At 39.3% G+C, this 27,282-nt stretch overlaps 1 protein-coding gene and 2 pseudogenes across 3 annotated transcripts; 2 read left to right on the forward strand and 1 right to left on the reverse strand.

Moving 5' to 3' along the window:
- Nucleotides 1-236: 236 nt before the first annotated feature.
- LOC307102072 (polycomb group RING finger protein 6-like) lies at nt 237-3,452 on the forward strand (annotated as a pseudogene). Its single transcript has 4 exons — nt 237-324; nt 871-1,290; nt 1,515-1,697; nt 3,390-3,452. The product of its transcript is annotated as a polycomb group RING finger protein 6-like (transcript).
- A 2,348-nt stretch (nt 3,453-5,800) lies between these two features.
- On the reverse strand, nt 5,801-6,718 carry LOC307102234 (putative taste receptor type 2 member 33; the record flags this gene model as incomplete). The annotated part of the gene is made up of 1 exon (XM_079775732.1): nt 5,801-6,718. One exon carries the CDS (start codon nt 6,716-6,718, stop codon nt 5,801-5,803), a length of 918 nt encoding a protein of 305 aa, XP_079631858.1.
- Nucleotides 6,719-6,851: 133 nt separating this feature from the next.
- Nucleotides 6,852-23,199, forward strand: LOC307102073 (polycomb group RING finger protein 6-like; annotated as a pseudogene). The gene is made up of 3 exons: nt 6,852-6,968; nt 9,410-9,902; nt 22,969-23,199. The product of its transcript is annotated as a polycomb group RING finger protein 6-like (transcript).
- Nucleotides 23,200-27,282: the final 4,083 nt, after the last annotated feature.

Raw genomic sequence — 27,282 nt, forward strand, 5'->3', positions numbered from 1 at the left:
AACCTTGGTTCGTGCCCTTGGAATCTGCATGCAATAAAGAGTGCTGTCTCTCCAGGAACCAGGATTCACAAGTGCAGGAATCAAGGGGTGAAAACCAGTCACCACTCACTATTGCCCCTAGTAACCCAATAGTAAAATGCGATTCCTCTTCCTACGACCGTATGTTCTGAGGGCCTGAAGTCATTGTAGAAAGGAAGGAACACTTCCACCAGCAGAAATAGGGATGATTTTATCAGATGGGAATTGAAGACTGCCACTTAGCCATTTTGTACTCCTTAGGCCTCCGAATCAACAGGAAAGAAGGGAGAGACTGTGCTGGCTGGGGTACTTGATCTTGGCTCCCAAGGGGAAATTGAACACCATGCCCTAGGTGTCCTAGGATTCATATTGGAAACAATCTTTGGTTCCTCTCCTATGAATCAGTTTCTATGGGGAAACTAAATAAACACATAACAACAAACACTTCAAGAAAGCATTTTCATTTTTTATTATTGTTAAGGAAATGTATCTACACCCTTCTTTTCCCAAAATTTGGTCACAAAAATAGATATATTGATGGACTAGTCACCTTCCAGTAATTAGAAAGAAACTCATCATGAATGTCTCAGGGTGAGATTTTCTTTGATGGCAGCCTGTCTATTGCTGTGCCATTACCACAGGCTTTCATTATAGGAAAATTTAAGGAGCAGAATTTGATCTCAAAATATATTCAAGAACACAACCGCTGCCAAGGAGGAAGGAGCCACAGCCATGTTCCCCTCTCCCCTCTCCCTTCCAACCCCCCCCCCTCCACACACACACACACACACACACACACACACACACACACACAGCTCATCTTCTCTTTTGCCCTCACCCTGGTACCCACAGGGGATGAGGAGGGTCCACCACCTTTGCCAGAGGCAGGAGCTCCTGGTTGCTCATGCTCCTCGCCCCCCTGAGGTGGAGTCAGAGCACAACCTGGGCCTCTTGAGGGTTCCCTTCCAGGATCAGTTGGAAGAGGATGAGGAGCTGGAGAAAACGAGGAGGAGGAAGAGGAAGAGATGAGCCACTTCTTGCTGAGGTTGGAGGGGTGTGGGGCAGAATCAAAGGATGAGCAAGAGCACTTGATTAATCTCTCTGAGCTGACCCCACACATCTTGTGTTCCATTTGCAAAGGTTACTTAACAGATGCAACTACAATTACAGAATGTCTTAGTACATGTTGTAAAAGCTGCATTGTAAGACATTTTTACTATAGCAACAGATGTCCAAAATGGAACATAGTAGTTCATGAGACACAACCTCTTTATAACATAAGGTTGGGCTGACATTTATAAGACATAGTGGACCAATTAATAATCCATCTAGAAGAAAGAGGGGAAAAGCAAATGCATGAGTTTATAAAGAAAGAGGTATAGAAGTACTTCAACCTGCTTTTCTACAACCAGTCCCTTCAAGCAAAAGAAGATTTAAGAAAGCCTTAGAATCAGTGTTTCATATTCCACCTGAACGTGATATGTCTTTAATGCTAGAATTTATTGGTGCTAATGATGGCACCGGATATTTTAAACAATTGGAAAAAAAGTTTGTCCAAGTTTCAGGAAAAACATATAGAAAAATTTCTGAGAAGAAAAATGGATCTTAACCTAGCTTGTCAGGTAGAAATCATTTGTGGTGATCACTTACTGGAACAAACTCTAAGGGAAGTTCCATGTGTAACAGCTGATGCAGCAATGCAGGCTAATTGGACTAGAGCAGATCGGATGGTCCATGGACCAAACATAGATGGTCTTTATTCATTCATTCTGGTCTGTGGTTTCTCCTCTGAAAATTACTTGAAGATTCTGAGTATCAGGAGGGGGGAGAGAAACAAAATAAGGTGGCTTCTCAACGTTATTTTGCATCTCACCAAACAGTGCATCTCACCAAAAATATTTAGCAAACGTAATTGCTGCCATTTTGTTCTAAGACATAATATGTATTTTCAGCACCAAGCATCATTTATAAGTACAACTTGGAATAATAGAATGCATCTGTTTTACTAGTGACTATGTACAAAAAGCATAGATACCTCAGGAGGGAAATTTCAAAGTCCTGAATTTTTAAAGTTCTTATGATTTCAAATTCTTTGATAATGATTTTGCTTCCTAATCTTTGATGTAAATCTGTTACTACTTTCTTCATTGTGCACTATCCTTGTTAAGTTGGTAGTGTGGATTCTACTCTCTGGGATGGTATCAGTATGGCAGGAAAGAAGTATGCTTTTGAAATAAATATCCAAAGTCCGATGAACCCATTTCCTAGCACTCCTAAGATGAGCATTCCTGTTGGCACAACCAGAAAGGTGGCCTTCATTTCAAATGGACATTGGTATAAGAATGTTTCTAATCTTGTGCCTCAATGAAAGCTTTTTAGTGAAACAGTTGCAGATGGACATCCATTTATGATGCTTTCCATAAACATGTTCATCATAATTTCAGAAAGAACAACCAAAATTCTGCCTTGAGATATAGTTCCAGAGACCTTCACAAAAGAATAGTTCATTTTATTTGTATTGTAATTCCAGTGCTAAACTGAACAGTTCTGTGAAGACACACACATTTCAGGAATACCTGTAGTATTCCTTACAGTTAGCTACTATCCTATCTAATAAAGAGGAATATGCTAATTGACCCTCACACCATCACAAAGATGGTGGTGCCCACAGCCAATAAGGAGGGAATATGCTAATTGGCTGCCTCACCCTTAAAGATAGTGGTGCCCACAGCCACAAGATGGCAGCGCCTTGCCGTGCATCTGCCTCCAGAGTCCTACAGTTACACTGAGCCTCCCAGCCACCCAGGGTCGGCCCGAGGTGCAGGCAAGCCTCAGATGGCAGCTGCCCAGCCACCCAGAGCCCGCCGAGGTTCAGGTAACTAGGGTCAGCCGAGGCTTGTGCTACCAGTAGTAGCAGTACAGGTGTGATGGGGTGTCACCTTCCCCTGATCACCAGGTCACCTACAGCCCCTAAGGGCTCCCGGACTGTGAGAGAGGAGGCAGGGCTGAGGGACCCCCCCCTCCAGTGCATGAATTTTCATGCACTGGGCCTCTAGTATAAACATAAATGTTGTCCACTTATCTCAACACCAGCTGCAAATTTTCCTTTGTGCCACTGACTAAATGGAGAAAGTAAAATATGTAAACATGCAAATCTGAGAGAGATGATTTTCCACCAATTTGTATTTCTATCACCTTGGAACATACATCTAAATGCAAATATTTTAAATTTTGAATAGTAATTGTTGGGGGAAAAACATTTATGTAATTCAGTTATGATTTGCTACTTATCAATAAGATCCTTGTACATCTGTAGTATTTTTGTTGATGTAATTTAATTTACATAAATAACTTATTTCAATTATTTCTAGTTCAAAGACCACACCCAAGTCCTAGAACAAATAACTGAAAATAATCATGGAGAAATAGTATAGAAGCTAAATCAGAAGTTATAAGCAATGTATACCAGGAATATATACAAGGCAGCTACAAATGCTACAATGCAAAATCAATTCTAGGTTTCTGAAGTCAGGAATTTTTAGTGGGAACTTGAATTATTTAGAATTTATGAAGAAATACAGAAATAAATTCAAGACTGATGTAAGGGCATGTCAAATTATCAGTGACATGAACAAATATGACACCCTTCTAAGCAGAGGAACTTTTTTTGTTTTACAATATCTAATTGGCTTTTCAACTGAAAAGCTTCTAAGATTTCTAAGTGCCCTCCAATATCCATGTCCTAAACAGTATGTCTCCTTTCTGGTCAATAGAGTGACTATGTTTTTCAGACTCCCTTACAGATGGTATGGCAATGTGAATGATGTGGATCAATGTTTTGTGAATGAAAATTAAGTGCACCATTTATAGGCCCACACCCAAATTATCTCCCACACAAGCTCCCCATACATCTTTCTTCGCCCTCCTGTCTGCAATGGCCATGATTGAAGGCAATTCACATGTCTGTGATGGCAGAGTTGTGATCAGCCTTCTTCCCTGGATAACTGCATAGAGGAGACTCCTTGAACACATCAGGACTGTTTAAAAGCAATAGGGAATTTAGATTATGTATGAGTCGCTTTATGTTTTGGAGCCTATTGGTGACCTCGCTTCATTCACCCAGTCTAAGGCAGTAATTGGAAGCAAGCACATACAGATTTGTTAAGAGGCACTGGAATGGTGAAGAAACAGAACCAGGAAAGCTATGCCACCGACTGATTTTGTGATAGGTTTTGATTTCCTTGGTTTTCCAGATCTAATGTGGTTTATTCATGTAATTATTTAATATTTAGAATATAATTATCCCATAGGCTGGGTTTTATGTCCTGGAGACTTAGCAGGAAACAGGAAAGACATCATCCCAAATTATAGTTCTTATATTCTACTGAGCAGACAGGTGATAAAGAAACAAATGAATAAATCAGATGAATGAAATATATATATTAAGGTATAGATATTATTGTTAAAATATCATAATACTACCATTTTAGTTGTTGAACAAGGTTATACTTTTCTTTCTTTTAAAATTTTTTTCTTTTTCTTTCTTGTTTTATTGTTTAAAGTATTACATATGTCTCCTTTTTCCTCGATTGACCACCCCCCAGTCACTCCCACCTCCCAGGAAAAGCCCCCCCCCACCCCAGTTGTTTAACAAGGTTCTACATTTCTTCCTTATGATAGAACTCGAAACCAAATATATTTCAACACAATGTCTATTTCACCATTTTCCATAAGATTATAATACAAACAGATCTGAAGACTTTTTTATACTTATTACATAGACATCATAGATATCAATTTTCATGTGTGCAGAAAGATCAATGACTTATGTACTATAATTATATACTACACTTATTTTGAGCATATATTTAAGATAGGTAAAATTTAAATATTTTCTCTGAAGTTTAAAAGGAATTCTTAAATAGAAATATGGAGCAGATGATTCCAAATTCAGAGGCCCAAACATGGTGAATATGTAAACTTAAAAATTGATATAAGTTTTTGAATTAGAAAATGTCTTCTCAATTCAAAAACAATAGCATCAGTGAAAACATCATGATTATTTTGCTTTCTTCTTTATTACTATTGCAGAACTTGTTTATTTTCTAAGCTTTCACCTATTGTATTAAATCTAATAATCTTTCGTACTATTTATTGTACATGAATATGAAATACATTCTAAATATTTTTGTCACTCTTTAATTCCATTACATGCATCTTTTCCCAAGAGTTCTGATTATTTTCTATTAGCCAGGAAGTAAGAATTCATGATGGAATAATATCTATTTCAAGCATCTATCCTCAGTGTGTGATTTGGAATTGAATACCCTTACCATCCCAAAGATTGGAGGTTCAAATAAAAAAATTTTAACTCACTGTGGTACATACGTGTGGTACTAATTACAATGGAAAATGTCAATAATCCCCTGAGATGACTTGACAGTCCTTAAAAATGCATACATATAGACCATAAATTCTTTGCTTGCAAGATGAAAACATAGAATATGTATGTGAAGTGTTCATAAAGTAATAATTCTGAGCAATTTCTTACAATATTTTATAAAAATAGTTTGCTTACCTAAAAATATAATATGCCAATCTTATAATCTTTCTTGTATTTTTATAAACTTGCACACATATATATTTTTGTGATAAACTTCAGTACAAGTTTTTCTAGGTATACCTTACCTAATTCCATACACATTAAGAAATGTAGTAGGAAGTACAAAACATTGCAAACTTCAACAGTTTATTTTCTTACAGAAGACACAAGGTGCCCCATTTATTTCCTTTCCTTCAGCCAGCACCTCACCTGCCTCAGAAATGACAGAAAGGCCTGTCTCAGCTTCTTATTCCCCCAAATCAGGATAAATGAGTGGCTTGACGGATACAGGCTTCCAAGAACCTTGCAAAGCATCCGAAGTGAATTGTTCTGCTGAGTAGTTGAATTCCAAACTGCGATGATTTGTGCCACGAAGAAAATGACAAACAGCAAGAGAAAGGAGATGACAGTTTGCATGGCTCTTAGGTGGACCTCGGTGCTGGGATCTTGGGATCCTTTGCTACTGAGCTGCATCGTCTTCAGATGTTTCCACAGGGAAAAGATTAACAGCAGAACAGCTGTCAGGGACATAGTAAAGGGTATGAGGTTTGCAAGTATGAATAAGATCACTTTTGAAAGGTGTGCGATGTTCCTCAATTTGCTCTCCGAAGTGATGTTTCCTTTATATTCATTCATCTGCATTTTTGCATCTGTGCTTATCACTGCAAGATGAAAAACCAAGAAGACCAAAGACCCCCAGAGTATCATGAGAACCACTCTTTTAGCTCTCCATTTTAGGTGAAGAAATAAAAGGCTGGAGAAATTGGCTATCTTGAGCAAATAAAGTATGCTGAGGCTAGCAGCAAGCCAGAGACTAAATTGGTTGCTTACCACCCAGATAATATGAACAATAGGTTTTACTTCTGAACTATAGATCGCTGGATGCAAGACAGTTCCATACCAATTGAATACTATTGTCCAGAGCAAACCAATTCTGGAGACCGCCAGAGCAGTGAGAATTCGATCGGTGCAGGAGACCTTGTGTTTCTTGACCCAGTCAATGCAGTTCACCAGCGCTATGAAGCCATTGGCTGAACTTCCTAGAACACATTGTACTATTATGAGGATGGAAAAAATGCTCGGTAATAAATTTATCATGTCTAAAAAGAAAAAAAAAAAGTCAAGTCAAATATTATTGGTCGTGAATCCTTTACTATTCTGACCTTAAGTTCCATTTGCAGCTGATTTTGAATGTGTATAAAATTCTTCTTTCTTTTAAATTCTATGACCAATGCCAAGCAGGAAAACACCAGGGAATGCTAATGCAAGAGTTCAATGCTTTCTTTATGAAAACATTGTTATTACCCTAACAGCTCAAATTAACTCCTATTCAAATAATGTCCTTGCTGTAAGCTGGAATATATCATAACTGATGTTGTTGTAAAAGCTGAATTCTCATTTGCTAGCATGCAAATATAGACATATTCTCTTTCATTGATTTGTAATTTTTTTTGTTTAACCTCCTCATAATTTGTATTCATCAACTTTGTCATTAGGAAAACATAAAAGCCCAGTACATTGAATATACAGTGAAAATTATCCTATCTAATAAAAGAGTAATATGCAAATTTACCCACAAGCCATGCCCACAAGCCACGCCCACCAGCCAATTGGAGCAAATATGAAAATAAACCCAACCAAGATGGCTGTGGCCACAGAGAGCAGGAGGGAGGCTTGGGTTTTCCCAGCAATGGAGGAAGTCAAGCTTTCTGCCTGCCTTGCTGGTCCAGGCCTCCACTCCAGGCTACAAAGTTTCAATGATAGAAGGTAAATAAATCCCAACAAAAATGGGGGCAGCCACAGAGCTGGAGAGAGCAGGAGGCTTGAGTTGCCCCCAGAGATGGAGGAAGCCAAACTTTCCGCCTGCCCTGGCTGGACCAGGCCTCCACTCCAGGATATGAAGTTTCAATTATAGAAGATAAATAAATCCCAACAAAAATGGCTGCAGCCACAGAGCAAGCAGGAGGCTTGGCTCCACTCCAGGCTACAAAGTTTCAATTATCGAAGATAAATAAATCCCAGATACCAGGGCCTCCGCTTGGGTCTCCGGGGGGGCATGGCCATCCTGCAAACCACCACAGGCTCCTCGCCCAGACCACCCAACACCCCAAGGGAACCGCCACCCTGATCCGGGACACCCTTCAGGGCAAACCATCTGGCCCACACCCATGCACCAGGCCTCTATCCTATCTAATAAAAGAATAATATGCAAATTGACCCTCACTCCAACACACAAGATGGTTGCCCCCATGTTGTCAAAGATGATTGCCCCCATGTGGACACAAGATGGCCACAACAAGACGGCCAGCAGGGGAGGGCAGTTGGGAGGGTCTAGGCCTTCAAGGGAGGGCAGTTGTGGGTGATCAGGCCAGCAGGGGAGGGCAGTTGGGAGGGACGAAGCCTGCAAGGGAGGGCAGTTGGGGGTGATCAAGCCTGCAGGGGAGGGCAGTTAGGGGTGACCAGGCCGGCAGAGGAAGGAAGTTGGGGGTGACCGGGCCTGCAGGGGAAAGCAGTTGCGGGGGGGACCAGGCCTGCAGGGGAGGGCAGATAGGGGTGACCCGGCCTGCAGGGGAGGGCAGTTAGGGGCAAACAGGCTGGCAGGGTAGCAGTTAGGAATGAATCAGGCTGACAGGGGAGTGGTTAGGGGGTAATCAGGCTGGCAGGCAGAAGCGGTTAGGGGCAATCAGGAAGGCAGGCAGGAGAGCAGTTGGGAGCCAGCAGTCCTGGATTGTGAGAGGGATGTCCCAGATTGGAGAGGGTGCAGGCTGGGCTGATGGACACCCCCATAACCGTGCACGAATTTCATGCACCGGGCCTCTAGTTTTATATAATAAAGATGTGATATGCAAATTGACCGTCACTCCAACACATAAGATGGCTGCCCTCATGTGGTCAAAGATGGCCACCCCATGTGGACACAAGATGGCCGTCACAAGGTGGCCAGCAGGGGAGGGCAGTTGTGGGTGATCAGGCCAGCAGGGGAGGGCATTTGGAAGGGGGGAACCAGGCCTGCAAGGGAGGGCAGTTGGGGTGGAACAGGCCTGCAGGGGAGAGCATTTGGGGCAACCAGGCCAACAAAGGAGGACAGTTGCGGGCGACCAGGGCTGTAGGGGAGAGCAGTTGGGGTGACCAGGCCAACAAGGGAGGGCAGTTGGAAGGAACCAGGCCTACAGAGGAGGGCAGTTGGGGGTGACCAGGCCTTCAGGGGAGCACAGTTAGGAGTGACCCAGCCAGCAGGGGAGGGCAGTTATGGGTGAACGGGCCTGCAGAGGAGAGCAGTTTAAGTGACCAGGGAGGGCAGTTGGGGAGGACCAGGCCTGCAAGGGAGGAGATTTAGGGGCAACCAGGCTGGCAGGGGAGGGCAGTTGGGGGAGACCAGGCCTGCAGTGGAGAACACTTGGGAGGGACAAGGCCTGCAGGGGAGGGTAGTTGGGGGGGACCAGGCCTGCACGAGAGGGCACTTGGGGGGGACCAGGCCTGTAGGGGAGGGCACTTGGGGGGGGACCAGGCCTGTAGGGGAGGGCAGTTAGGGGCAATCAGGGCAGCAGTTAGGTATTGATCAAGCTGTCAAGGGAGTGGTTAGGGGGTGATCAGGCTGACAGGCAGAAGCAGTTAGGGGCAATCAGGCAGGCAGGCAGGCGAGAGGTGGGGAGCCAGCAGTCCTGGATTGTGAGAGAGATGTCCGACTGCTCATTTAGTGGGATCGGGCCTAAATGGGCAGTCGGGCATCCACCAAGGGGTCCCAGATTGGAGACAGTGCAGGCGGGGCTGAGGGACACTTAAAAGCAGAATAATCCCTCTGAGCTGACCCCATTCATCTTGTGTTCCATTTCTAGAGATTATTTAACAGAAACTCATGCAACTACAATTACAGAATATCTTCATTCATGTTGTAAAAGCTGCATTGTAAGACATTTTTATTATAGCAACAGATGTCCAAAATGCAACACAGTAGTTCATGAGACACAACCTCTTTATAACATAAGGTTGGGCTGACAGTTACAAGACATAGTGGACAAATTAGTAATCAATCTAGAAGAAAGAGGAAAAAAGCAAATGCATGAATTTATAATGAAAGAGGTATAGAAGTACCTCAACCTACTTTTCTACAACCAGTCCCTTGAAGCAAAAGAAGGTCTAAGAAAGCCTTAGAATCAGTGTTTCAGATTCCACCTGAACTTCATATGTCTTTATTACTAGAATTCATTGGTGCTAATGAAGGCACAGGATATTTTAAGCTAATGAAAAAAATGTTTCTCCAAGTTCCAGGAAAAGCTGCCGGGACTGACCAGCAGACCCTGGTTGATGGATGAATAGATTACTCTAACACACATTTTTTGTGAAAGAGAAGGCTAAGGGGCTATTTGGCTTTAGGAACTAAGCATCTTCGATTGCCTGCCTCCTTAGGCTTTTATTATAACGACAGCGTGTAATACAATTAAACTCTAGATACAATCAGCAGGGTAAGCGTCCTTGAGAAAACACATGCATCTGTAGTGTCCTTTAAGCCAGGACGTGTCTAAGTAAAAACCTGGCGTCTCAGACTTGTTTGAAAAAGTCAAGGCAGGGGTAGGCACCTTCAGCAACTCCTGTCCAATGCCAAGCCACAGAAATCAACTATTTGGGCTAGTAGAAAACTTTCTGAGAAGAAAAATGGATCTTGACCTAGCTTGTGAGAGAGAAATCATTTCTGGCCATCACTTGTTAGAGCGATAGAAACTCTAAGGGAAATTCCACGTGCAACAGGTGATACAGCAATGCAAGCTGATTGGCCTAGAGCAGATCTGATGGTCCATGGGTTAAAAATAGATGGTCTTCACTCATTCATTCTGGTCTTGTGGTTTCTCCTCTGAAAATTACTTAAAGATTCTGAGAGTATCAGGAGGTAGGAAAGAAACAAAATAAGGTGGCTTCTCAATGCTATTTTGCTTCTCACCAAAGAGTGCATCTCACCAAAAATATTTACCAGAAGTAACTGCTGCCATTTTGTGCTAAGACATAATGTCTATTTTTCAATACCAAGCAACATATTTATAAGTACAGCTTGGAATGATAGAATGCATCTGTCTTACTAGCGACTATGTACTAAAAGCATCAATATCTCAGGAGGGAAATTTCGAAGTCCTGAATTTTTAAAGTTCTTGTGATTTCAAATACTTTGATAAAGATTTTGTTTCCTAATTTTTGATGTAAATCAGTAACTACTTTCTTCATTGAGCCATATCCTTTTTAAGTTGGTTGTGTTGGTTCTACTTTATGGATGGCATCAGTAAGGCAGGAAAGAAGTACGCTTTTGAAATGAAGATTCAAAGCCAGACTTTGTTAAACTATACAAATTGTATCCCTCTGAGAAAGACCAAAACTATCAGCCACGTTTGTGTGTTGCCAACATTTTTTAAACTTGCATCATTTTTTTTATTATTTTTGTTTTTTTGTTGTTTACTTCTAAAAGAGATAAATTACCATTATTCTGTGTGAAGAGACTGTCTCCTATGTGGTTTATGTTCGGTAACATAAGCCTTCAGTACAATAAAGACTTCATCGATATAAAAATATATATATGTATATTCAAATAACCAAAATATAAATACATCAGTCAAAGAGACACAATCCTATTCCATGAGTTGTTTTTTAGGAGTCATTTTGCATTTACTTTATTTCGAATGTTACAAATGGGTCTCAGTAGCTTAATTCCATGATTTTAAGGTCATCCATGAATAATTTGCTCAAGCAATACATTGAAAATAAAAGAACATTCCATTTATAAAGCTTTTCACTTGATGTTAACTTTGCTAATTACTCATATAATTTAGATACAATGATCATTAAGAAATAATTCACACATTGCCCAAATTATGTGTGTAAACATTTGAAATATAAATCATTAAATGAGGTAACAGGATGATGATGGTGATGATGATGATGAAGAAGGCAGTTAAATGGGAGATCTCTGAACATTGTGACTTTATCCAGTTTTCTAAGAGACAGAATTCAGTGTAATGAAAGAACATTACAGATCTATTCCATGGCTTATGATACATAATTCTCAACATCAGGTCTAATTTGAAAGAACAATATCAACTAAAACTTTATCAAGAGTAAGTTACAAACAAAATATTTCTGATAATATATTTGCTATTTTTTACTGCATTATAAAATTAAGGCACTGTAAATCAAACAAAAAGAACTTTGCTGGTATAGAATTGTCATATGGAATACATATAACCTCTATATAAAAATACAGTATATAAACTTTATTTTATATTTTAATAGCATCATTAGCAAGCAAACTTCTCTTCTCTGCTTATTACTTGCCCAGCTATTATCATTAATCTGAATCATTTTATTACAGAAGTTGCACTACACTAAATATGTATTTTGCTTTTACAAATTTACCTTTCTATGTCTCTGTCTTTTTTCTCCATCAAGGAACTAAGAAATTTATAGGTCTAATTTCTTCATTTTCTATTGTGTCCGTATGCCATGATTTATTTGTCTATTTTATAACTAACTAGAAGCCCGGTGCACGAAATTCGTGCACGGCGGGGGGTTGTCCCTCAGCCCAGCCTGTACCCTCTCCAATCTGGGACTCCTGGAGGGATGTCCGAATGCCCGTTTAGGCCCGATCCTGGTGGGATCGGGCCTAAACGGGCATTCGGACATCCCTCTCACAATCCAGGACTGCTGGCTCCCAACTGCTTGCCTGCCTGCCTTCCTGATTGCCCCTAACCACTTCTGCCTTCCAGCCTGATCACCCCCTAACCACTCCGCTGCCAGCCTGATTGATGCTTAACTGCTCCCCTGCCAGCCTGTTTGCCCCCAACTTCCCTCCTCTGCCATCCTGGTCACCCCTAACTGCCCTCTCCTGCAGGGTTGATCACCTCCAACTGCCCTCCCTTGCAAGCTTGGTCCCTCTCAACTGCCCTCCCTTGCAGGCCTGGTCCCTCCCAACTGCCCTCCCTTGCAGGCCGGGTGCCTCCCAACTGCCCTCTCCTGCTGGCCATCTAGTGGTGGCCATCTTGTGTCCACATGGGGGCAGGATCTTTGACCACATGGGGGCAGCTATATTGTGTGTTGCAGTGATGATCAATCTGTATATTACTCTTTTATTAGATAGAATAGAGGCCTGGTGCACGGGTGGGGGCCAGCTGGTTTGCCCTGAAGGGTGTCCCGGATCAGGGTGGGGTTCCCTTGGGGCGTGGGGCGGCCTGAGCGAGGGGCCTGTGGTGGTTTGCAGGCCAGCCACACCCCCTGGCAACCCAAGAGGAGGCCCTGGTATCTGGAATTTATTTTCCTTCTACAATTGAAACTTTGTAGCCTGGAGCGGAGCCAAGCCTGCTGCTTTCTCCGGGGCGGCAGCCATTTCTGTGGCAGTTAATTCACCTACAATTGAAACTTTGTAGCCTTAAGCGGGTGAGCCCGGCCAGGGTGTGCGGAAAGCTTTGCTTCCCCTGTTGCTGCCGGCAACCCTGGCCTGCTCTCTCAAGCTCCATTCTGCCGCCATTTGTTTGAATTTGTTTACCTTCTATAATTGAAACTTTGTAGCTTGAGTGGAGGCTTAAGCCTGCAACCGCTATGGAAAGCTTAGCTTCCTCTGTTACCTGGGAAACCTTGCTCTCTGTGGCTGTAGCCATCTTGGATTGGGGTCAATTTGCATACTCGCCCTGATTGGCTGGTGGGCGTGGCTTGGCTGGTGGGCGTGGCTTGTGTAGCGGAGTGATGGTTAATTTGCATATTACCATTTTATTAGAGAGGATGGGCATTTATATGATTTCTCAATTTGAGCAATTACATGACTCCTCAATTTCAGCTATTAAGAACAGTAGTAACGTGCACATTTTTGCATGTATATTCTGTCACACATGTATGAAAAATTCTCTAGTATAACAAGGAGGAGTACAATTAATGGGTCCTAGGATACGCATGTTCACATTGAATGCATAATGCCATACTCTTGAACAAAGTTGTTTTATCAATGCATAATCAAATAAATATGGTATGAAAATTCCTATTATTTCATATCCTTTCCAACATTAGAAGCATCACACTAATATTAACACTTTTATGTTTATATAACATATTATTATAAATAACATTTACAATTCTTTTTGGATTCTACTTTCAAACTTATCTTTAGTTAGAAAAATTTGTGTTACTTTTTTCCTTTTAGTGACTGTAATTCTATATACAGTTATTCATATTACATTGTATATTGCTTATACATTTATCAATATTTCATTATAGACTTTTATAACCATACTTCTTCAGGTCTCAAATACTCTACTGTTACCAGAAACTGTTAATACAGTGGAGATATGCCCTTTAGTCAAATATTATGTCTCATCACTTTAAGAAAATATAATTACTAAAGGCATGTTGTAGGGAAATTTTAGTGCTCTTTAACAAACCCTGATATAAAGAAATGCTGAAAGTTTTCTATTAAGGTATTTTCCAATAGGATGCACAAGGTTATTTCAAATTCTGTCTATAAAGGCAAAGGTTTTGCTTTTTCTCAGAGAATTTAAGTGCCACAGTGACCTCAAGGCAATCTGTCTTAGCTTGCTGTTTCCCAAAATTATAATAAAAGAGTGGCCTGAGGGAAAGGCAGTTGAAATCACTATGACAACCATCATGACTTGATATGTCTGTACTTTAGTGAAGATCCAACTTGCTGTTAGAAGAGAAGTAATGTAAACGATGAAGAAGAGGAGGAACATGGTCACCATTTTCATGGCCCTTCTATGGGCCTCTGTGCTTGAGTCCCCTGAGCCCGTCAGGTTGAGCTGAAAATTCTTGGTGTGTCTCACCAAGGAGAGAAATAAAAGAAGCAAAGAGATCCGGGACAGGAAAAAGGGGATAATATAGGTCAAAGTAAGAAGAAGAAGACTTTTAAGATAGAGCATTTCATTTTCTTCAAACTGCAAAGTCATATTTATTTCATGTACCCTGTAGGAATTCAACCACAATTCACTAATAGCATCGTGCATTAAGAGGTTAAGAGACAGTAGGAAGAAAGACCCCAGGAAAAGCAGAAGAAGCACCCTGTTGACTCTCCACTTCAGCCACGTGAAAAGGGAATGGGAGAAATTGGCGATCTTAAGGAAGTAGAAAACGCTGAGGCAGGTGGCAAACCAGGTACTTAAGTGATTAGTTAGTGCCCAAAGAATAGTAACGACCTTTGCTAGTTTACCAGTAGCGTACAGATGTGGAGCTAGCCCCATTGTAAATGAATCCAATAGTATTACCAACAGTTGACTGATTCTGGCCAGAGCCAAGCTGGTGAGGATGAAATCAGCTGAGGAAACTTTCCCAGTCCTGGACCATTCGATGCAGTTCACCAGTCCGATGAACCCATTTCCTAGCACTCCTAAGATGATCATTCCTGTTGACACAACCAGAAAGGTGGCCTTCATTTCAAATGACATTGGTATAAGAATGTTTCTAATGTTGTGCCTCAATGAAAGCTTTATAGTGAAACAGTTGCAGATGGACATCCATTTATGATGCTTTCCATAAATATTTTCATCATAATTCCAGAAAGTACATCCAAAATTCTGCCTTGAGATATAGTTCCAGAGACCTTCACAAAAGAATAGTACATTCTATTTGTATTGTAATTCCAGTGCTAAACTGAACAGTTCTGTTAAGACACACACATTTTATGAATACCTGTAGTATTCCTTACAGTCAGCTACTATATAAACGCAAATGATGTCCACTGATCTTGACACCAGCTGCAAATTTTCATTTGCGCCTCTGATTAAATGGTGATGTAAAGTAAACATGCAAATCTGAGAGAGATTATTTTACACCAATGTGTATTTTTATCTCCTTAGGAACATACATGTAAATGCAAATATTTTAAATTTTGAATAGTAATTGCTAATGAGGAAATCTTTATATAATTCTGTTATTATTTGTTAGTTATCAATAAAATTCTTGTACATATCAAGTATTTTTGTTGATGCAATTTAATTTATAAAAATAATTTATTACACTTATTTCTAATTCAAGGACCACACCCAAGTCCTAGAACAAATAACTAAAAATAATCATGGAAAAATATTATAGAAGCTAAATCAGAACTTATCAGTAAAGTATACCAGGAATATACACAAGGCAGCTACAACACTACAATGCAAAATCAATTATAGTTTTGTGAAGACAAGAATATTTAGTGGGAATTTGAATCATTTAGAATTTATGAAGAAATACAGAAACAAATATAAGACTGCTGTAAAGGCATGTGAAATTATCAGTGACATGAACAAACATGACTCCCTTCTAAACAGAGGAACTTTTTTGTCTTACAATATCTTATTGGCTTTCCAATTGAAAGGTTTCTAAGTGCCCTCTAATATCTGTGTCTTAAATGAAATGTCTTCATCTTTCTGAGCAATAGAGTGACTATGTTTTTCAGACTCCCTTACAGATGGTGTGGCAAAGTGAATAATGTTGATCAATGTTTTGTGAGTGAAAATTAAGTCACCAGAGCACCATTTACAGGACCCCCCCCCCCCCCACACAAAATATCCCACACACATGCTCCCCCATATATCTACCTTCTCCCTGCTGTCTGGAATGGCCATAATTCCAAGGCAATCTTGGAAGCCACATGTTTAAGGTGGCATACTTGTAATCAGCCTTCTTCACTGGATAACAGCATAGAGGAGGCTCCTCAGACATATCAGGACTCTTTAAAAAGTAATAGGAAATTTAGATCACATATGAGTCGCTTTACGTTTTGGAGCCTATTGGTGACCGCTATTCATTCACCCAGTAAGGCAGTAATTGGAACCAAAAACATGCAGATTTGTTAAGAGGCACTGGAATGGTGAAGAAACAGAACCAGGAAATCTATGCCACCTACGGATTTTGTGATGGGTTTTGATTTCATTGGTTTTTCAGATCTAATGTGGTTTATTCATGTATTTATTTAATATTTAAAATATAATTTTCTCCAACTATCCCATGGGCTGGGTTTTATGTCCTGGGGACTTAGCAAGAAACAGGAAAGACATCCCACATTATAATTTTTATATTCTACTGGGGCAGACAGGCAATACAAAACAAATGAATAAATCAGATCTATGAAAGTTATACATTAAGGTGTACATAATATTGTGAAGATTTCATAATACTAAACTTTTAGTTGTTAAATAAGGTTATATATTTCATTATTATAATAGGACTTGCTACCAAAGTTATGTCAGCTCACTTTAGGTTTCATCATTTTGCACAAGATTATAATAAAAACAGATCTTGAAGACATTGTTAATAATTATTACGTAGACATCATAGATATCAATTTTTAAATATATTTTATTGATTTTTTTAACAGAGAGGAAGGGAAAGGGATAGTTAGAAACATTGATGAGAGAGAAACATTGATCAGCTGCCTCCTACACACTCCCTACTGGGTATTTGCCCACAACCAAGGTACATGCCCTTGACTGGAATGGAACCTGGGACCCTTGAGTCTGCAGGCCGATGCTCTAATAGATATCAATTTTCATGTGTGCATAAAGGTCATTGACTTATGTACAACAATTATATACTACACTTATTGTGAGCATATATTTAAGATACGAAAATTTTGACTCCTTTTCTCTGAAATTTAAAGGGAATGTTTAGGTAGCAAGGTAGAGAAGATGATTAGCAGTTCAGAGATGCCAACATGGTTTAGGATAATCTAAATAAATTAACATTAGTTTTTTATTTTCTTGTTTTTGTCATTGTTGTTGTTGATGTTAATCTTTTCTGAAGATATCTTTCATTGATTTTTAGAATGTGTGGAAGGATGGAAAGGAGACAGAGAGCGAGAATCATCGATTTCATAGGGACACATCAATTGGTTGCCTCCTGCATGCTCCCGGACCCAAGTGTTACAGAAAACCAAAGAAGAACAAAGCAATACTTAGAGAGATGGAGTTACATTTATTACGCGCAGGTCCAGAGGAAAATGTCTCTCAAATTCTAGGCCCCAACATGTAGGAATTTTCCCTATTTATATGTTTTTACCTTATTTGCCTCCCACATATGGAGTGTTTCCGGCCCGTTTTGCAAGTTCTTAAAGAGCCCGTATGTGCTGGGCCTTGAGACCTCAACCAGAGGCCTAGCCTGGTGCCAACACTGATAACCTTGTCTGGGGAAGGTTTTATGACCTCTCTGAAGTGGGAGTAGTTTTAGCAAGCAAGAATTTACAGAAGCCAATTAGCAGGGTTAAAATTTCAAACAGCAGTTTTCATACAAGATGGATGCTTCACAAGCAAGGCCAGGGAATGAGCCTGCAACCGAGGTACCAGCCTGAAACCTTGGTATGTGCCCTTGGAATCTGCATGCAATAAATGGTGCTGTCTCTCCAGGAACCAGGATTCACAAGTGCAGGAATGAAGGGGTAAAAATGTGTCACCACTCACTATTGCCCCTAGTAACACAGTAGCAAAATGTGTTTCCTCTTCCTATGACCTATGTTCTGCTGGCCTGGAAGTCATTGTATAAAGTGAAGAACTGTTCTACCAGGAGATACAACAATGATTTTATCAAACTGGAAATAAGACTGCCATCTAGCCTTTTTGTACTCCTTAGGCCTCTGAATCAACAGGAAAGAAGGGAGATACTGTACTGGCTGGGGTAATTGATCTTGGCTCCAAAGGGGAAATTGAACACCATGCCCTTAGGTGTCCTAAGATTCATACTGGAAACAATCTTTGGTTTGTCTTCTATAAATCAGCTTCTATGGGGAAACTAAAAAAAACACATAACAACAAACACTTCAAGAAAGCATTTTCATTTTTATTATTGATAATAAGGAAATGTATCCACACTCGTATCTTCCCAAACTGTGGTCACAAAATAGATATATTTATGAACTAGTCACCCTCCAGTAATTTGTAAGAAACTGGTCATGGATGTCTCATGGTGAGATTTTCCTTGATTGCAGCCTGTCTATTGCTGTGCCATTATCACAGGCTTTCATTATAGGGAAAGTTAAGGAGCAGAATTTTATCTCAAAATATATTCAAGAACACAACCGCTGCCAAGGAGGCGGGAGCCACAGCCATGCTTCTCCCTGCCCACCTCCGCGCCCCCCTCCCCGCCTGCCCCACATAACACACACACACACACACACACACAACTCATTTTCTCTTCTGCCCTCACCCTGGTACCCACAGGGGATGAGGAGGGCCCACCACCTTTGCCAGAGGCAGGAGCTCCTGGCTACTCATGCTCTTGGCCCCCTGAGGTGGAGTCAAGCACAACTTGGGCCACTTGAGGGTCCCCTTCCAGGAGGAGGAGGAGGCCTTGGAAGAGGATGAGGAGCTGGAGAAAAAAGAGAAGGAGGGAGAGATGAGCCACTTCTCGCTGATGCGGGAGGGATATGGGCCAGAATCAAAGGATAAGAACGAGCACTTAAGAGCAGATTAATCCCTCTGAGCTGATCCCATTCATCTTGTGTTCCATTTGCAAAGGTTACTACTTAACGGATGCAAATACAATTACAGAATATCTTCATACATGTTGTAAAAGCTGCATTGTAAGACATTTTGACTATAGCAACAGATGTCCAAAATGCAAAACAGTAGTTCATGAGACACAACCTCTTTATAACCTAAGGTTGGGCTGACAGTTACAAGACATAGTGGACAAATTAGTAATCAATCTAGAAGAAAGAGGAAAAAAGCAAATGCATGAGTTTATAAAGAAAGAGGTATAGAAGTACCTCAACCTGCTTTTCTACAATCAGTCCCTTGAAGCAAAAGAAGATCTAAGAAAGCCTTAGAATCAGTGTTTCAGATTCCACCTGAACTTCATGTCTTTATTGTTAGAATTCATTGGTGCTAATGAAGGCACAGGATACATTTAGCGATTGGAAAAAAGGATTCTCCAGGTTTCAGGAAAAGCTGCCGGGACTGACCAGCAGACCCTGATTAATGGATGAATAGATTACTCTGACACACATTTTTGTAAAAGAAAAGGCTAAGGGGCTATTTGGCTTTAGGAACTAAGCATCTTAGATTGCCTGCCTCCTTAGACATTCATTGTAACAAAACATTGAACTAAAATTAGCCTCTAAATACAATCAGCAGGGTAAGCATTCTTGAGAAAACTCATGCATCTGTAGTATCCTTTATGCAAGGGCGTGTCTAAGTAAACACTTGGGGGCTCAGACTTTTTTAGAAAGTCAAGGCAGGGGCAGGCACCTTCAGCCAACTCCCATCCCGTGCCTCCCCACATCCTTCCCCTTTTTGTTTTCCTAGCTGCAAAAGACAGAAGAAGGTGGTGAACTTTCTGCTTTGGAATGGTAGGGTCTGCAAATCGAGTTTACTGTTCAATTTCAGATTTTGTAGACTATAACAAAAAAAAAGAGAATTATAATGACAGCAATGGTTATTCTAATTAAGAAGATAGGGTACTTACAAGTCTTAAATCTTGCCTTCTAGCAAGATGTAGGGGACAGGATTATAAAGTAGAAGGGTCTAGGGTGAGGAATGGAGCTATGTGCAAGCCTGGGGTCTGTAGACATCAACTATTGTCAGGCGATGAGATGATGTTGATGAGATGATGCTTTGACTCCTGGTGGGTCAGTATGACCATGCTTATTGGTTCTGCTTGCTGGATTCACAGCTGAGTTACCTCACTATTTCATACAGGCCTTGAAAAGAAAACTTTAAGAAAAACTTAACCACCTATTCACATAAATCTATGTTCTAAGATTTAAAATAATATATTACTTTTCAGATAAATTCAGGTGCTCTATCTATTAGGTTTATTATTCAATATACTTATAATTCCTTTTAAGATTTTTCTTTATAATCTTTATGACTTTTGTAAACATTTTTATAACTTTTACAGTTATTCTTAAATATACCTACTCTATTTTCCTTTCTTCCTGTTATATCCATTTCTTTATATCCTTCCTTACAATTTTTACTTCCTCAACTCTAGTTCTTCTTTACTTGTACAAATCCTCTGCAACTTATACATACCTTCTGTAACTTACCCATCTCCTTTCAGTTTGTCTACTTCACTTCCTTTTCCCTTCATCTCTATACCTTCTATTACATGAAACTATAAATTCCTTCTAATTAGTTAAGATTAAAGCTTAGTTCTACACAGGCTCCTCTATTCCCAGCTTCAGAGTTGTTGAAGTGGTGAAAAGTATGTTCGCCTATCATCCTTGCTCTACTCATGTCTGTCTAACTGCCTACTATATCCCCTCAAGGACCTTGGCTCTGAATTCTTTCAGGAAAAGGGGATGCTGGATTTCTTCCGTAACTGCTTCATGCTGAGGCAGGTCGAAGGTTTCTCTCAGAGCCAAGAGATCCTTGCTCTCTGTCAGAGGGACGTTGAGACCTGGCCACAGAAAGGGGTGGCAATGGTGCCTAGAAGTAGTATTCCCTAAGTGTATGTAGGGCTTGTAATCTCATGGAGACAAACTGTGTTATAAAATTCAGTATTATTGGGCAAAAGTTAGAACAGTTTCTAATAACTTCCTGTTGAAACAATTTTTCTCTCTGAAATCACCCATATTTTTATTAAAGACTAATTCACTTACTGTAGTAATTCTAGTCATAATTTGGCCTGATTGTTTGCATAAACACATCAAGAATAACAGTGGATTACATAGGCTATTTTTATTTTTTAAAATATGATTTGCTGGAATCTCATGAGAAAGTTTACTCCTAGGGCAAAGAATCCAAACCACACAGTTGCCATCAGGCTTTGCCTGCAAAAACTATAGAACTGGGGTACATTCCTCAAGTCGAGGTCCCTACAGGTGTCTTGGGATTTCTTTCATGCCATCTCTCAGGAAAGCAACCTTCGTTCCTTACCTGGAAAGACTGCCAGGAGCCACATGACCAAGCAAGGTACCAGGCTATTTATCTAAGGGGCTTATCAGCTTCAAAGACAATCTTTATTCCTTAGAGTTTTCTGGTGACACCCAGAGGCCTGGCATGTCTCTCTTTCACTCATGATATTTCAGCAAAGTTTTGGTTAATAAAACTATAATTGGAAAGTGACTTATGTCCTCTAATGAAGGAATTAGATTTTTATTTGATTCATGCAAACAAACATATTAGTATGAGAACAATAATTACCAAAACTATAAATATTTTTAGTTCATCTAGTCCTATAATCGACTTCTACTTCTCCTGATTTTTCAGCCAGTATTTCTATAAATTGATACTCTATAGAGTTCTAATAATTTTTACCCAATTTGAGGGGATGATCTGAAAGTTTATTCTTATAAATATGTAGCTTAAAATAAATCAGAGTCCTTTCTATGGATCTCTCAAAAGATGAAACTTTTTAAAAATGTATTATAACAAACAGTGACTGTCTCCAAATGAGAAGAAATTTAAAATAATATGGTTATTGATTTGATTATAATGTAAATAGCATGGAATCCTGTCCTTTCTGCAAAACATAATATTTCACAATATTATAACTTATAACAATTAGTTATAAATGAAATCATATTAGAAACTATTTAATATGCATATATAAATAGAATATAATTATCATTTCCTTATTTGACAGAGCTTCCCATATACCTTAAGTACAAAATTTCCATTATAAGGAGGGAAAGCAAATCTCAAATTTTAAACCCTGGGGAGGTAGTCAAACACTTTATATTATTATATAGTATTATTATTAAACAGTATTAAATAATTTATCCATTTAAAATAATCAAGTTCCTGATTAACATAACTGTTTTAATAATATATATCAAACCCTTGTTTTTATACAAATACAGGAAAAACCTTTTTTTCCCCTTACCTTCAGAAGTTGGCTTATTTTTTCAGTGAAAAGCATACTCACATTCTTAAGAAACATAACAGAGATAGTTAGTTCCTTAGCTGACAAACAATTCCCTCCAACTTGGAAATCCCAAGTGGGCTCCAATGACTCACTGCACACTTCCATTTTCTTACTCTTAGTTTTCGTGGGTTCCATGGCGTTTTGTTGCCTTCATGGTTCCTCACACTGGGAACCACTTGCCAGGTCTGACTAACAGACCCTGAGTGATGGATGAATAGATTCCTCTGACACACGTTTTTGTGAAAGAGAAGGCTAAGGAGCTATTTGGCTTTAGGGACCATGCAGCCTCGATTGCCTGCCTCCTTAGGCTTTTATTGTAAAAACTGCTTGAACTACAATTAACTATTAGAAACAACCAGCAGGGTAAGCATCCTTGAGGAAAGACATGCCTCTGTAGTGTCCTTTAAGCAAGGACGTGTCTAAGTAAACAACCAGGGCCTCAGACTTGTTTGGAAAAGTCAAGGCAGGGGTAGGCACCTTCAGCAACTCCTGTCCAATGCCAAGCCACAAAAAGCAACTAGTGGGCATGTAGAAAACTTTCCGAGGAGAAAAATGGATCTTGACCTAGCTTGTGAGAGAGAAATCATTTCTGGCCATCACTTGTTAGAGCGATAGAAACTCTAAGGGAAATTCCACGTGCAACAGGTGATACAGCAATGCAAGCTGATTGGCCTAGAGCAGATCTGATGGTCCATGGGCTAAACATAGATGGTCTTCATTCATTCTTTGTGGTCTTGTGGTTTCTCCTCTGAAAATTACTTAAAGATTCTGAGAGTATCAGGAGGTAGGAAAGAAACAAAATAAGGTGGCTTCTCAATGATATTTTGCTTCTCACCAAAGAGTGCAACTCACCAAAAATATTTACCAGAAGTAACTGCTGCCATTTTGTGCTAAGACATAATATCTATTTTTCAATACCAAGCAACATATTTATAAGTACAGCTTGGAATGATAGAATGCATCTGTCTTACTAGCGACTATGTACTAAAAGCATCAATATCTCAGGAGGGAAATTTCAAAGTCCTGAATTTTTAAAGTTCTTGTGATTTCAAATACTTTGATGATGATTTCCCTTCTTTATCTTTGATGTAAATCTGTTACTACTTTCTTAACTGAGCAATATCCTTTTTAAGTTGGTGATATGGATTCTACTCTCTGGGATGGTATCAATATGGCAGGAAAGAGGTATGCTTTTGAAATGAAGAGCCAAAGCCAGTCTTTGTTAAACTATACAGACTGTAACCCTCTGAGAAAGACTTCTTTTGTGAGTTGCCATCATATTTTGAACTTAGATCATTTTATATTTTTACCAGCAACACTACTAAAAAAATGTTATTCACTTCTAAAAGGGATAAATTATCATTATTCTGTGTGAAGAGACTGTGACTTATATGGTATATGTTCCATACCATAAGCCTTCAGTCTAATAAAGACTTGTTTAACATAAAAAGTATATATATATATATTTTTCAAATAACCAAAATATAATGCATTTATTAAAGGGACGCAATCCTATTTCATTAGCTATTTTTTTAGTAGTCATTTTACATTTACTCTACTTGTAATGTTAGAAATGGGTCTCTGTAGCTTAATTCCATGATTTTAAGATCATCCATAAATAATTTGCTCAAGTAATACATTTAAAATGAAAGAATGTTCCATTTCTAAAGGTAGTCACTTGATTTTAACTTTGCTAATTACTAACATAATTTAGATACAATGATCATTAAGAAATAATTTACCCATTGCCCAAATTATGGGCATAAACATTTGAAATATCAATCATTGAATAAGATAACAGGATGATGATGGTGATGATGATGATGATGATGATGATGATGATGATGATGATATGATGATATGATGATGAAGGCAGCTAAATAGGAGCTTTCTAACCAATAGTTGTGACTTCATCTAGTTTTCTAAGAAAGAGAATTTACTGTAATGAAAGAACATTACCGATATATTCCATGGCCTTATGATACATAATTCTCAGCATCAGGGCTAACTTGAAAGAACAACTTCACTTAAAACTTCATCAAGAGTGAGTTTAAAAAACACACTATATTTCTGTTAATACATTTGCTATTTTTTACTGCATTATAAAATTAAGGCACTGTGAATCAATCAAAAAGAACTTTGCTCGTATAGAATTCTCATAGGAAATGCATATACCCTCTATATAAAAATACAGTATATAAACTTTCTTTCGTATTTTAATAGCATCATTAGCTAGCAAAATTCTCTTGTCTGCTTATTCCATGCCGAGCTGCTGTCATTAATGTGATTTATTTTATTATAGCAATCAAAGTAGCATAATATATGTGCAAACATACCCAAACACTACACTAAATAAGTATTTTGCTTTTACAAATTTACCTTTCTATGTCTCTGTCTTTTTTACTCCATCAAGGAAATAAGATATTTATAGGTCGAATTTGTTCATTTTCATTTTTGTGCTGTATCCTATTAGTGTTGTATTTTATTGCCATGATTTATTTGTCCATTTTATAACTAATGGGCATTTATATGATTCCTCAATTTGAGCATTTACGTGACTCCTCAATTTCAGCTATTAAGAACAGTAGTAACATGCATATTTTTGCATATTTATCCTGTTACACATGAATGAAAAATTCTCTAGTATAAAAAGGAGAAGTACAATTAAGGGGCTTAGGATATGCATCTTCACATTGAATGCGTAATGCCATACTGTTGAACAAAGTTGTTTTATCAATGCATAATCCAAGAAATATAGTATGAAAATTCCTATTATTTCATATCCTATCCAACATCAGAAGCATCACACTAACATTAACACTTTTATATTTATATAACATTATTATACTTAACCTTTACAATTCTTTTTTTATTCTACTTTCAAACTTATCTTTAGTTAGAAAAATTTGTGTTACATTTTCCCTTTTGGTGACTGTAATTCTATATACATTTACTCATATTGCATTGTATATTGTTTATACATTTATCAATATTTCATTATAGACTTTTATAACCATACTTTTTCTGGTCTCAAGTACTCCACTGTTACCAAAAACTGAAGACATGTCTTTTAGTCAAATATTATATCATATCACTTTAAGAAAATATAATTACTTAAAGCCATGTTGTAGGGAAATTTTACTGCTGTTTAACAAACCCTGATATAAAGAAAAGCTGAAGGTTTTCTATTAAGATATTTTCCCATAGAATGCACAAGGTTATTTCAAATTCTGTCTATAAAGGCAAAGGTTTTGCTTTTCTCAGAGAATGTAAGTGCCACAGTGATCTCAAGGCAATCTGTCTTAGCTTGCTGTTTCCCAAAATTATAAGAAAAGAGTGGCCTGAGGGAAAGGCAGTTGAAATCATTATGACAAGCATCACGAATTCATATGTCTGTAAATTAGTGAAGATCCAACATGCTGTTACAATAGAAATAATGTAAATGATGAAGAGGAGGAGGAACATGGTCACCATTTTCATGGCCCTTCTATGGGCCTCTGTGCTTGAGTCCCCTGAGCCCGTCAGGTTGAGCTGAAAATTCTTGATATGTCTCACCAAGGAGAGAAATAAAAGAAGCAAAGAGATCAGGGATAGGAAAAAGGGGATAATATAGGTAAAACTAAGAAGAAGAAGACTTTTAAGATAGAGCATTTCATTTGCTTCAAACTGCAAAGTCATATTTATTTCATGTACCCTGTAGGTATTCAACCAAAATTCACTAGTAGCATCGTGCATTAAGAGGTTAAGAGACAGTAGGAAGAAAGACCACAGGAAAAGCAGAAGAAGCACCCTGTTGACTCTCCACTTCAGCCACATGAAAAAGGAGTGGGAGAAATTGGCGATCTTAAGGAAGTAGAAAACGCTGAGGCAGGTGGCTAACCAGATAGTTAGGTGGTTAGTTAGTGCCCAAAGAATAGTAACCACCTTTGCTAGCTTACCAGTAGCGTACAGATGTGAAGCTAGCCCCATTATAAATGAATCCAAGAGTATTACCAACAGTTGAATGATTCTGGCCAGAGCCAAGCTGGTGAGGATGAAATCAGCTGAGGAAACTTTCCCAGTCCTGGACCATTCGATGCAGTTCACCAGTCCGATGAACCCATTTCCTAGCACTCCTAAGATGATCATTCCTGTTGACACAACCAGAAAGGTGGCCTTCATTTCAAATGACATCGGTATAAGAATGTTTCTAATGTTGTGCCTCAATGAAAGCTTTATAGTGAAACAGTTGCAGATGGACATCCATTTATGATGCTTTCCATAAACATTTTCATCATATTTCCAGAAAGAATAACCAAAATTCTTCCTTGAGATATAGTTCCAGAGACCTTCACAAAAGAATAGTTCATTTTACTTGTATTGTAATTCCAGTGCTAAACTGAACAGTTCTGTGAAGACACACACATTTCAGTAATACCTGTGGTATTCCTTACAGTCAGCTACTATCCTATCTAATAAAGAGGAATATGCTAATTGACCCTCACACCATCACAAAGATGGTGGCATCCACAGCCAATAAGGAGGGAATATGCTAATTGACTGTCCTGCCCTCAAAGATAGCAGCATCCACAGCCACAAGTTGGCAGCGCCCAGACCCCTAAACCATGACGTGCATTTGTCTCCAGAGTCCCCCAGTACCCTCAGCACCCTGCCACCCAGGCCGGCCCGAGGTACAGGCAAGCCTCAGATGGCGGCTGTCCAGCTGCCCAGGGACGCCCAAGGTTCAGGTTATCAGGGCCGGCTGAGGCTTGTGCTGCTGGAAGTGGCATCAGCAGTGGTGTGATGGGACGTCGCCTTCCCCTTGATCACCAGGTCGCCTCTCACAGAGACCTTCA

Source organism: Cnephaeus nilssonii, assembly GCF_951640355.1.
Source record: "Cnephaeus nilssonii genome assembly, chromosome: 6".
NCBI classification, from domain to species: domain Eukaryota; kingdom Metazoa; phylum Chordata; class Mammalia; order Chiroptera; family Vespertilionidae; genus Cnephaeus; species Cnephaeus nilssonii.